General features: G+C 37.1%; 1 protein-coding gene across 1 annotated transcript in view; it reads right to left on the bottom strand.

Moving 5' to 3' along the window:
- TBCD (tubulin folding cofactor D) overlaps positions 1-13,827 on the bottom strand; it is a 113,410-nt gene that overhangs the window by 29,071 nt on the left and 70,512 nt on the right. The window contains exons 17-22 of the mRNA XM_009888818.1: positions 11,909-11,994; positions 8,255-8,335; positions 7,413-7,486; positions 6,373-6,490; positions 4,952-5,012; positions 3,381-3,403 (exon numbers count right to left, since the gene is read on the bottom strand). Of these exons, the coding sequence (XP_009887120.1) occupies positions 3,381-3,403; positions 4,952-5,012; positions 6,373-6,490; positions 7,413-7,486; positions 8,255-8,335; positions 11,909-11,994 (443 nt within the window). The remainder of the gene's footprint in view (positions 1-3,380; positions 3,404-4,951; positions 5,013-6,372; positions 6,491-7,412; positions 7,487-8,254; positions 8,336-11,908; positions 11,995-13,827) is intronic.

Genomic DNA, 13,827 nt, shown 5'->3' with positions numbered 1-13,827 from the left:
GCTTTGTTACAAGGCTGGAATTATTTGCTGATTAAGTTAATATGCCTAAAAAAGCTCTTTTACGTAGATGACTGCCAAGAAATACATTTGCCCTGAAACCATCAAGATCAGTTGCAACCTTAAAGGTCTTTGAAATGAGCCGAGTTTCTCTTTTGCCTAGCACCTGTCAGCGCCTACGGGCTACCTTACTCTTTTGGAAAAGCTGAAACCCTGAAGATGACAGTCCAACTTACACTGTCTCCTATTCTAAAACCCCAAAATTGCTCGTCTCACATAGCTGACCATGTAACACACGCTGCCAGCCTCCTCATATGTTACAAGAATGAGATCAGAGCAAAACTTGGCACGCAGCACATTGCGCTAACTGAATCATCCAGTGTGGGAGTCGCTAACAAACACTGCGCATCCTGTCAGATCCAGCTCTGATGGGAACCCTGAAGGCCCAATAAATGGAAGATTTGCTGAAATACAAAAGTGCGGTGCAACTGCCTGGAAGAAGCCCAGCATATCTATCTGCAGCACTTCCATATCCGTCCCTAAATTATCTTGTTGCCCAACTCTGTGTATTAAGACCTATGTTATCAGACTCAAAACTGGCTACAAGAAAGGAGAAAAAAAATTCTGAACATCTATTCAGATGAATATTCAGTCAAGAACCTTATATCAAATGATGCATTTTTAAAGAATCTTAACAGAACTACTATTAAAAATACTTTTTTCTTGAGGACTTTTCATATTGAGAACTAGTACAAGGTCTTAGATGCACTGCAGAAATATATCTGCTACAATAAAATAAGATACTAACCATGCTGGTTCAGTGGAAATTAGGCTGACCATTAACACCGTGCTTGAACTGGCAGACTAACTTCCTACCCCAAGTAAGACAGCTTAAGGCAACAGATGCCACAAGTTTATGTCTCAAGTTTTTATATATAAAAGCAAAGTTTAAAGCAAATAAAATATAGCTCAATTTTTATAACTCTATAACTTAACCCATATAGCACAAAACAGGCACAACAGACAAATACTCTAAGCTGATGGTTTGCATACGACTTGCTGTAACTAGTGCCCATTTAATACAGAAAGTCAGGCTCACTGCGCAATACTCAACTGGAAGTGCACATGCAAATGCTTAAACCAACCAGCTCCTCAAGACAAACTTGTGCTTCAAATGTGTCAGAATCACGACTAATGGAAGGAAGTACAGTCTGATGTGCCTGGACTTGCATTCTCCTTTTTCAGCATACTATGGTAAACCCAAAAAAGGACTTCGGAAGACAGAAAGATACTTGCATTTAAAAAAAAAAAATGTTAATACAGGAGGGGACGGGATTTTCTACAATTAGAATAAGCAAATGTGTATGCTCAAAATTGAAAGACTGTGCTGTACAACTCAAAATCTGGTCTGTGTCTGAAAGATAATTCACGGCCATCATTCAAAATCAGGTTAAAGACATTACAAAGAGCTGCTTCAACAAAGTCAGATGGTGAGTTAAATGAAGGTCTCCATTACAGCACTTTAGCTTTATCTTTTTTGACTTCAAGTACTTATGGATTCAATGGAATCCTAAGCATTAGACAATCAAGAAACTCATGACCCAGTTTAAAACTTATAAATTACGAATTTAAAAAAAATGGAAAAAAAAAAAATCACAGCATTTTTACACTTTACTTCTGTTTCCTTTTCTCACAGGCCAACGCAATTTCTGAAAACAGCTTGATCAAAGTATTGAATGCCATTCGGCCCACAAAAAGACAGCTATTTTGTTGCCAGAAGTGAAAGCAAAATATCTAATAAACAGTTGAAACATGTGGCCTGATGCTTTTTGTTAATGCAGTTTAAAAACTAGAAACACAAATAACACACACAGGTTTTCAGCATTCCTACAAGATGCTGTTACACCGAAAATTCCCAGTAGCAATTTCTCAAATGGAAATCTTTGGAATATTATGTGCAATAATTACTCATCACGAAACAAGTTTGGCTTGTTTCACTAAATGCTTGCCCAGCAATACTCAAATTGCTGGTTTGTTTTTATAACCTAGTTTATTTTTCTTGTCCTATTTTAAAATATTTTATGCATACTGATATTTTAAAATACGGATTATAGTAGACATCTCTGTCTCAGCCTAGGTATTACAGTAAACAGCAGTGAATCAATTTTGCTTGGAGTTGAATTAGAAGTCTTATCTAGAATGAAAACATTTCTGTAGGCATCTTATAAATACCATTAAGTGCAAGAAGTGCACATTATGACAAAAACAAATTACACCCAAGCTCCACCCTGACATTAAAGAATTTATGGGAGCCAAGACAGCCACCCACAGAGACACTAATATACAGTATCAGCATTAAAACCATCCACCAGTACAAGCTAACTTTGGAGTGGAAGTTTCACATCAGTCTGTACGACCCTCAAGAAGTATATTTTAACATTTTTTCAGAAAGTTTCAGGATACAAAAACTTACATACAAAGTCTTTAAATTGTAACTAATAATTACACAAAAAACTACTTAAGGTTTACTGTTTTCAGAAACATCGTGTGCAAAGAAGTGAACTAACCTGCCCAAAAGCTCAAAGAGTTTGTCAGTTAAAGCAGAAAAACCCCTCATTCGCATATACAGTCGTTAGGGAATACAAGTCATTAATTATGTTTTGATTTCCTTACATTTAGGAACAAACCCTGAAGTCACATACCAGTTTCATTTCACATTTACTTAACAGTTACTTAGGCAAACTCCCCTTTATTTCCTGGAAGCTTCAATAAATAGGAAACGAAAAACTTATTTACATTTTCTTTGGCACAAGAGTTGAAAAATTGTATCGAACCTTTTGTAATACTCCTGGCCTACTCATTACACAGGATGAAGAAAGTAATTCCAGAATTTAGATAAAAGCTCCTTTAAAAAAAAAATTTGGACTCACGAACTTATTAGTTAAAGGTCATTTCTACAGACTTATTTGAACGACACAAGTACTGCAGTACAGGTGAATAATGGGAAAGAAATCCATTACACGCCGCCGAAGCCATGGATTAGTGAGCATATTCTGTGTCACATTCTTTCCTTTCTTCAACTGTCTCTATCCCCAGATTGAGACCAGTACTTACCACTTTCCCATTAATCTAACAAGGCTGTGAGTCGCACTCTCTAAACATCACAGCCATTATAAAACGACATCAGCCTCTGTAATAGGTAGAGAAAGCCAAAAGAATGCATGTGCTTGCATTCTGATGAGCCGTGCGAGACTGGCAGTCTACGGTAGGTGTAACTAACTCGTACAAAGCAACCCCCCCCGGATCCTACCGTTTTCATTACTTCTAATTGATACTTTCCAACACACACAAAAAAAATATTTTTTCTGCGTCCATTTTCTTACCTGTACAATTGACGACTGCAAAGCTGGGGGGTGGAGGAAAGCAACAAACATTAATATTAGCAGAGTTTGTTTGATACAAGTGTTTCAAGTGTGTTCGTTTTTCCTCCTCACATGCAATGTCTATATATTGTGAGCTATGCGACACCTTGGATTATTTTTAAAATGAAACTAAAAGGAAAACTAAAAAAGAACCACACCTGTCTATATCCATCTGAATTTTACATTCAAAGAAAATCAATGGAACACATTCATAGAGCACTAATTTTCTTAATTCCAAATCCTAGCTGCTCCTGCACATACCCTGGAAGCCAGTTTGGCTTTTTAAAATACATTTGCTTTCCACACTTGGTTTTTAAAATGACCATATACTGCATTGTCTGAAAACCGAAAATAACTTTGTTAGCTACCAATTAAACAGGAAAAACTACAACAGAATTTCAAATGTGACTGAAAAATGTTATCTCATTATCAACACAACAGTAGGTCATCTTCAAAAAATCAGATTATCAAATTTCTCTGCAAAAAACCAGATTTTTAGAAAGAAAGAGTCTACACCGACTTTGCAGATTAATTATAAGAACAGACAACAGCAGAAACTGGAAACTATCATAACAAATGAAGCCCACTGTAACAGCAGAGAGACTGATCAAGCTTTTGGGCATTTCAACTTGAGAAAGTGAAACGAGGACAAAGACGCATTTTCAATCTGTAGCAGCAGCTTTCACCTATGCACAAAATTAAGCAAGCACCTATGTACTTTAAAGCATAATGGGTAAATGGTGAAGCCTGACAGCTTTAGCACATCGGAACTGGGACCAAAGGTACTACCAGAGACTGCAGAAAACAAGTAGGAGCCGAACACTGAGGTGTTGTCTGTTCCATTAGGTGAAGAATCAGAGCCAGAAGAAAAAAGCCAGCAACATGGGATGACTTAAGGGACAAGTTAGGCAAAATTATCTCCACGGAATCATTTTAAATTGCTACGAGCAGGACAAGACTTCGTTTGTCGTAAGTAGAGATAAAGACAATGCATCAGCTGAAATATAGAGTATAACTTTCAAGGTCTATAAACAGGTAAATTACAGATGCAAGGATTTAGCAATGAAATCACAATAAAGTGGGGAAAAAAAAAGAATAGAAAGGACAGAGAATGGACTTACTAGGAGATCTCTCTTGAGCGTGGTCACATTAAGGCCAAAGCCATACATCTATCTGTAAGGCCAGTCAGTATATACAGAAAAGGAGAACAAACAGAAGGGGAAAGAAAAACAAAGCAAAACCCCATGCGGTATTTCAGAAGTGTAACTGGCAGCATCAGAGAAAGTGGCTTAGCTAAGAAGCTGGCAGAACAGAAAGGGACCGAATACAAACTTACACCAGAGTAAGACACACAATCAAGGGCATCTAGCTATCGGACAGCCTGGAGTGTGTGTCCAAATTCAGATTTCTGAGTTTGTTTACTTTTGGCAAGGGAAAGAAGAAGGTGGAGAACAGCTGTCTTAATTGTAAATGCTTGTCTAAAAATAATACAGCATACCAGGTTAGAAGATACATTTATACTTGCTACAAACCTCTTGATGGATTTGCTTAAGTCCCTCCAATGATTCTTCACTGAAATAATACGTCATAGATCTGTAAAGGTATAAAAAAATTTTTAAGACTGGTTTCCTAATCATGCTATAAATAATTTTTTTTTCCATTACTTCATTGTACTTTCAAACAGAAGAACAATCATTTGATTTCCAAATTATGCGCAACAGAAATATGCAATATTTAATTTTAAATAGTTTAGCAAACATAACTATGTAAGTTCTTCCCTTATCATGTAGCCAACTCAGTCATAAAGGACTATAAAAAATTAGCGTCATTTACTAATAACTTTATAATCAGTAATGCACCAATAACCCTTCTCAGCACAGTTGCATTTTTGGACTCCAACACTTCTGTGATTTTTTCCATCAATTTCAAGTATTTCCTACTACTAAAAATGCTCTGCATCTTTTTCTCTAACTTTTCAACTTGCTTGAAAAGGGAACTCTTTAAGGTAAACATAAATTCTTTTGATAGACACTGCTGGCAAATACAATTCGTATTTGTCAATAAGTAAAGCTGTAAAAATCAGTGCACACTTTTGATATCCATTATTTGAATTAATTTCAGTATATTTAGCTTGTACAAACAATGACAACATTACATTTGTTGGATTTCTCTGCTTTAGATATCTTTGTATGACCGCACCAAAACTTTCTCAAAAGTAAAATAAAAAAGGTTAATCAGAGTAATTATTCAGCTTTTGGAAGAAAAACGACCCAGAAAGTCCGCCTGTTTTTTTTTAAATATATTTCTTCAGTGCACACATATCTATGACTCCTGCAAAACTGTATTTATTTTCAGTGAAGTTTGCACTCTGGAGTCTTTTCAACCATTTTTCACAAATGATTCTTGTGAAAGAAAGAAAAGGTAAATGACTAATTTCTTTAATCACAACATTAAAGCAAAGACATCTCCAAATAATTTTGTCAATTAACCTGGCTACATCACCTATATGCAACATATGTATGTATACATGCACATACACCCATATATATATATATATCTCTTTAGACCAGCACTCAGCAGAACAATTAAATTAGTCCAACTCAACAAGTTATTTGAGGAGCTATTTCTCTAACATTGAAGATGAAAGAATGTTCCCTCACCAGGAAGATGGCATACTTATGGGGAGAGGGGGTTTAACCTATATTTAAATGATAAGTTTGAATTCTCCAGGTAAGGCAGCAAATGATCTCACTTTCCTGATGATGAATTTAGACTTCAGGTTATAACATCACTAAATAAAATGTGAAGGCTTGGCATGACTGATCAAAACAAACAAAAATTCAATGGAAAAGAAGTTCAGTAAGATGGAGATTTCCATAATTATACTCAGGAAGCTTTCAATAGGCCAGACATGAAAGGAAAATTTATAGTCAAGATAATCTTGCATTTATACCTATTATTCTCTTCTGCTAGTTTACACAGCGCATGGGTGATCTCAGCACAGGCAAGAATTGCCCCATGGCGTGTGTGCAGATCCGTGCCCACTGATAAAGGTAGAAGTCTTGGCCCATCTGAAAGAGATTAAATATTTTTATTTTTTTTTTTTTTAAACAAAGGATAGTGACAGATCACAGTTCTAAATGTAAACACGTCTGCCTAGAAATAACATGGGAAAACCATTTCTGGAAAGTCAGGCCAATGTATCCCAGGCATTATATGAAAACCCAGTTTTAAACATACAAGTAAATTCTGACAAAGCATACTACAGGACACCGAGAAATTTTGTACTCGCAGCTAGCTCTCTGTTTGGAGTAAATAAAATCATATACTTGCTATTTGGCAATGGGCTAGCTGAGCGGTAAGGGGAATGCAGAGAATTTTACTTCCACGTAAACTGCCACCTCCCCAGTCGACTATAGGGAGCCCAGGCGAGATCTGTCGCTACGGATTCCCCTGGGTGTCAGCTGCTCTCTTTCAGCCCTATTAAAAAGCAGCTAGTACATCCTCAGAAACTTGAGTGGGCCGAGCAAAGGATCCTGGATTCACGCTAAGAAACATTTGATCACACACACAACAGTCAAAAAGGAATTCTTCTGAAGATGTCAGACTGGACAAGACAAAACAGATCCCCCCACCCTTTATGACATCAAAGCTATATCAACAAAACAAAAGCTAGGAATTTGAGGGCTAGCTGCCTGAATTGTTGCAACAGAACTACACCCATCTATTCATCTCAGAACTGGTAGGGTCCAGTGTAGCCGGATAACAAAAGGCCAGTCCCCAGACAGAACAAGATCTGGCAGTATTTTATAATTTTTGCATAAAATCTGAAAACTGGTAAAGCTATTAGTCTCACTACACTGTATTAAGTTGCAGGGGAAATCTTCATTTTTATTAAGTCATGGTGCATGTTTAAGTCTTCTTAATACATTTTTGCTACATAAGCCAGCACGTTTGATAAGGCACACTATGCAGAACTGATTTGTTACCTACCCACGTTTGCCATGTATTCAGGAGCCCGTGGAGTAAGGTTATGCAGAGCTTTGGTTGAAAGTTCTCGAATAACACTGAAGATGTAAAAAAGCATTTTTGGATTTTTTTGGGTTAGCAATTTAGCAGAAGTAATGTATTAAAAAAAATAATAATGTCAGGAAGGGACTCCTGCCCCTGACCAAAACAAAGACCCCAGCAATACTAAAACTTACAGTATTCTCTGTCCACCCTATGCTTCCCCCCTTCAAAAAAAGCCAGTAAAACCAAACAGTGGACCAAACAGACAGCCTACAGCTAGCTTTTAGCTATATGAAGAGAACTTATTGCTGAAAGAGACAAAGAAAAACACACATGTGGATGGTAGAACCTGAGGGCTCATTCTATGTATTGGCAGGGGCACTACAGCAAACTATTATTATTTCTCATGATGCAAACTATTATCAGCACTGATATAATCTCATTTGTGTTATACATACACATTTTAATCTTCATGAACACTGAATATGACTAAGCACCATCTCTATGCATGAAATCTACTTTAATTATGATAATTGTATGGTGATGGTGTTTACCCCTCACATACACTATATACCATATAAATGTGTTTTATTAATCTACTAACAGATTGAGGTCATGGCAAAAAGACAAAATTCATAAACATGTTTGAAGTGACAATATGCTAGGGAGGTATGGATGACATCAGCTACGACTAGTCCAGTTTCCTTCAGTTAAATGGTATTGCAAACTCTAGTATGAGTAAAGTTTACAAAAATAATCTACAAAAGCATGATATGCAGAACAGTCAATTCCTGGATATTAATAATTAGACTTTATGAACTTACCTATCCCAGTGGATAATCTTCATGTTAACTAAATGATCGATCATTGGCTGTGTATACTCAGGAAAGCCAGCAATATACACACTGGAAAAAAAAAAGAAGTCATATAGACAGAGTACAGAGTCAACATCTGCGTGCATTTTGCCACAAGCTACTCCAAAGATTTAAATCCTCCAGTTTTAAAGCAATCAAAAAAATCATTTAAGCATGCCTTCTCCTAAATGAGACGCAGCTGAATGAAATAATACAATAGGAAATATTCTACAATTATTGAAAAAAATTTAAATCACTTTTGTAAAACTCAGATTCTCTACAAAGCTACTATATGTACAAAAAGCTTGACAGCAACAAAAAGCAAAAATAAACATTCAATACCCATTGTTATATTCTATAAAGCATAGATGTATATATTAACATATAATTATTTCAGATTGGAGAGATGTATTAATGATGTAACCCACAGCATTGAGTAAAATTAAGTTAGAAAAATGTGCCACATCTTCATAAACACGATGGTCCAAAACTGAATGTGGGGTTTCAATTTGTCCTTTTTAAAAAATCAAACATACACAAAAAGTCAATTTGGACAAAAAATTTTAAAGCTGGAAAGTCAAGACCTAAGATGTAAGGGAACACCAGAATTAACTACCCTAGGCAGCCTGCCTAATTACCTTACTTTACAGCCACACTTGCTTTCGAATCTTCAGAAGCATCAACTATTGAAAGCTAAGGTCAACAAAAGTTAAGTGAAATGTTTTTTCAGTACATCTGATGTATGTTTAATAATCTTGGAAAGCTAAACAATCAGCAGAACATGTTTGTGTCAAAACTGCATGCACAAAGGGACGAAATTAAGGACACATGGATTACCTTAATTTCACCTTTTCATATCTTTTGAGTGATTAACTTTGCAACCATAATAGTGTTCCATTAATATGTGTGTGTGTAATTAAAAGCAAAACAAAGACAAAAACCAAGTACTGTTGCATGTTACCATACTGATATCTATGAATTCATCAGAAGAGTAGGAATCCTTAAATCCACAGCACAGACCTCAGTCACGTGAGCCGATACAGAAGTACTACCTACTACTGCTATGAGCCCTAGAGGGGGATTAGACAGTTCGTTTAACTGGTTGATGCCAACAGAGAAATGAGAAAGTTCATTACTGTTTGGTCCCTTTCCCTGTTCTGGAAGAACATACAATAATAGACACACTTCCCCTGCCATACACATTCCCTCTTCTTCATAGTTGCCTTTTGGGTCCTAGTTTCAGCACTCACCATTCTTTCTAACCATTGTAATCTAAACTTCCTTGCCCAGCTCAAAGTTGATCTCTTGGGCCATGTCTATAGCCCAATCCCACTTTCAGTTTTAGTTTATAACTATCTTTAACTACAGTCCTCACCTTTTCTGCCCTACTGAGTGTTTAATGCAAGTAGCTTTGGATACCAGTCTAGCCTTCCTGATATTTATACACAAGCATATATACTGCCTCTCTACAAGAATATATCATCATTTATTATCCAACCCCAAATTCAGCTGTAGAAACTGACACATCTTTTTTGAGCTTTTATTGCCCAAAGGAATCTAGTAGTACCAACCTTCAGACCTGCACAGCTTCCTTTCCCATAGCGGCACTATGCTGGCATAGAAAGTGTCCTGGGATTGTTTTATCTGGGTGGGGGAAGGACAGCTAAAGATTCTAGATCTGGAATATGAACCTCAAGCAGCTTTTTCCAGCTACATAAACAATTACACCACCTTAAGGCATGCTGATCAGAAAGGTCCATTCTTCCTACCACATCATAACAATACATGTTTTCTATGCAGCCAAGTATACACTTATGCACTTCTCCTTTGATGTTACTCAACAAAAATATGGAAATAATTAAATATTGACCCAAATAATTACATCCTGCTTGAAGAGCAAAGTGATGAAGAATTTTAAAAGTACTATAATGAATGAGGTGGCAAATACTTTACAAAGATGAGTTTGATTAATAACACTGAACATGGTTTCACGGAATCATGCTACAAACTGCCTAAGATTATTTTTAAAGAATTTACAAATTTATTCTTTCTGTTGCACAATTTAAAGAAAGGCACAAGAGGGGAAGAAAGAAATCAACAGTAAAAATATTTCCACCTAAATAAGCAGCACTCCTCCAAGAACCCTGGAAATCACCATGAAAGAAGTAATAAATGAGCATTTGAAAAAAAAATTATACATTAACAATTCAGGTCTCAAAAAGTAAGGAGAACATAACTAGTCTCCAAGCCAAAAACATAAAAGAAAGGAAATAAAACCTGCTTTGTCAATTTTGAATATTTTCAGTTTTCTACTAATACAAAAAGCCAGCGTTTCACAAATGGCATTGACGCTATACGGCTCTAGAGCTGCATCGAATACCAAGCCCCTGCATTTGCCCCATCTCAGCTCAGTAGGCGGGAGCTCTGGGGAAGAGAGGCTCCCGGGAAGAGCGCAGGAGGAGGGTGTGGACCCCAGAAGGAACAACAGTAGGTAAAAGGTGAAGATATGTACAGATTGAAATGATTAGGCACAAAAGGGACAATATGGAGGTGGACAGATTAATACAAAAAATAGTCGAGGAGAGGATAGAGGGTTCCAGCGAAAATTATCTTAAAAAACTCCTCATTGGAAGTCACAAAGCTGGGAATGAAGCATAAACCATCATACACCTGTTTGCTATTTCTGTTCCCCCAGAATATACTCTCTTCAAGCCTTTCAAACCTGCTGGCTTCTGAGCAACACGCAACTCCATAGGGCGATTTATCTGACCTATCTTAAAATGGTCTGACTCACCTCCCGTAGGTGCCTGTCTCTGCATCGGCTATGGACAGAGGCTAGACACCAGGCTAGACTGTCTGTCTTGGACAACTACAGCTAGAACCCAGCCCTCAGTCTTTTTCATCTTCTCCTGAGGAAGTGCAATCTTACGTCCATTTTAGTCATCCTGTGCACCCAGCTTGCCTCTGAATTCCCCTGACGTCAGCTTTATTGTATTTTCAGCTAGCTGACCAGAACAGAACGCAGTATTCCAAGACAAGCCACTGATTTATAACAGCGCCACATCAGTTTCGGTATTTCCCATTACATTCTTTGCAGACTTCATACTGCAGTGATCAATTTGTTTTTTCAAATACTGCTGCATACTGTGGTTAGATTTTCACTGAGCGACCTCAGGGAAAGATATAATAAGCGCTTAAGTTAAAGGTCTATGCACAGACCACACATTCAACAACTTGTGCAAAGTATTTTAGTAAATGGGTACTAGTTTATTTTTTCTTTACCCACATCAGACTATCTGCCATCCTAACAGCCGCTCCTTTTACTACAACTCTTCAAAATCCCCTAGTCGTCTCTAACCTTGACCGGCTTAGACAGTTTTGTGGCACCTGCAAATATTGCCTCTTGGCTGCTTCCTCACATAGACAAGGAAATCACAGGCACATTTTCACCATGTCTTACGCATAATAAGCAGCGTGATGCAGAAATAAGAAAAATCAAATTTTAATTTATACAAAAGCAACAGTAATAAACATAATGTTCAGTGAGGTGAAGCAATCAGACAAATATTTCATTATGTAAAAGAGGTCCCTCATGTTTAGGAAAACTTACGCTTGCAAACTTACCTTATAGACAGATAACAGTTAACTCTGTTACCCACAGCAAAATAATCAGCTGCAGTTAGAATGTCTATGCCATGTGGAAAAGTGCCCTACAAACGTCACAGGAAAGAGGGAGAAAAATAAGAAAATATTATCTTAAAATATAAAATACTGTCCAAATAGGCAACATTATTGAAAACATATAAAACATAAAATTAGGCACCAATAAATGCATCACATGTAGAACACACAGAGTTCCATTTCTTCTATTTGTTTCTACTTACAAATATATTTAATGACTTATTTATTAATGAACTAAAAACACTGGGGTTAATTTATTTTTAAAAAGAACACTGATTCCCAGCAAAGCCTGAAACATTGAATCCTACATAAGTAGCACACTTCTGACATCCCTGCTCAAAAAATTCTGGGTTTAGAAGACAAGTTATCTTTGTAAATACGCAATTGACACCTAAAAATTTGCCTTTTTATATAAGCAATATAATTCAGATATTCAGGATTTTGATTGGCTATGACTGACTAATATAGTATTACGCAGCACGGCTGTGTTTTGGAACAGAGGCAGCAGCATAGCCTCTACAAGCCATAATTAAGTACAAATGGAAAACTGCCAACTGAAAGACACCACGCTCACTTACAAAAGGGACAATCATATGATATTTAAGCAATAAGGCTATGTGGAAGTACAGGTTCTGGATATGATACAGTTTTGTTTGTTTACAGCTCACTCATCCCTTCCACATTAAGATACAGCCATGCAAAAATAGTAGAAAATATCTCTACATCTCAGCCTGAATAATTGAAGAAGTATATATTGAAAGCAGTAGGAAGCTCTCGGCTGTTGTGGAGGTCTTGTTCTGGGAAGCATACTGCCAACAGTCCAAAAAAACAAGACCTGGAACTGGACTGAACCAAGAAGGATGGACAGAACATTTATGGCTTATCCAAGAGACTACCTGCAAGCCCTAATAATGGTGAAATGAATGTACCCTTCAAAAGCCTAATGAAACACTGATCCGGAAGAAAAATGCACACGTGAGAAATACCGTAGTATGATTTACAGCCAAACAAGATGGCATACAATTAAATATATAAGAATGCACACTGTACATAAGGAAAGTCACAGCTAAACAATTTCAATTCTATCTCCTAGTTGGAGCTTGCTATTTATTACTTGGCTGTAAGTGTGCCAATTTGATGCCATCTCACCGAAGGTCACGGTGCCGCAGTGTATGTCAGTGAGACAGCAAAATTCCTGAAACCAAGTTCAAGAGTACAGAGGTCACGGCCAATGGGAGAGACAGACTTCAGGGGAAAAACTAACAGTTTCTATTCTGTCAAAACACTTAAAACTTGCTTCTCCAAGGTAACAGTTTGTCTTATTGGAAGTATGTGCATTTCTCATGATTTATGCTTAAAAAAAATTCTTCAGGTTTCTCCAAGTTTTCATGTACATGGAGCGTAAGTTACAATGGCTTCTTTTTCTGAGGCCGTAAAAGCAAGCTCTCAGACTCAGGACACGTGGAATCGCAGAGGGGAGGCAGGCAGGAGCCAGGCAGGAAGAGAGGTCAACTTTTTTCTCCACCTATTTAGTATCAGCATAGTTATTGCAGATGGAGAATACGTTTTGGCTTCTTCCAATTCAGAGGAAGGGTGTCTCTTTCAACACATTACATCCAGGTAAAGAACTACAGAGGGTGTATCCACTGATTAAGTAACCATTTTCCTTGGCAGTAAAGAATGGTTCCGTAAGTAAAACTTCTGAACTTCTACAGGAACCAGCTGGAGACTGATTGATGGTAAGTTTGCATGGCATGAAGAATGCTATTTCACAGCAAACTCCTCCGTAACATGCCAACATATAAGCTAAAATTGTTGTGTGTTCTACCAACACTGACAAATTCGCATGTTCTCATCAAAGC

The sequence above is a fragment of the Charadrius vociferus genome, unplaced genomic scaffold (genome assembly GCF_000708025.1).
Source record: "Charadrius vociferus isolate BGI_N301 unplaced genomic scaffold, ASM70802v2 scaffold281, whole genome shotgun sequence".
Taxonomy (NCBI): domain Eukaryota; kingdom Metazoa; phylum Chordata; class Aves; order Charadriiformes; family Charadriidae; genus Charadrius; species Charadrius vociferus.
The sequence above is the reverse complement of the archived record's forward strand: the minus strand, read 5'-3'. Positions and strand labels throughout refer to the sequence as shown.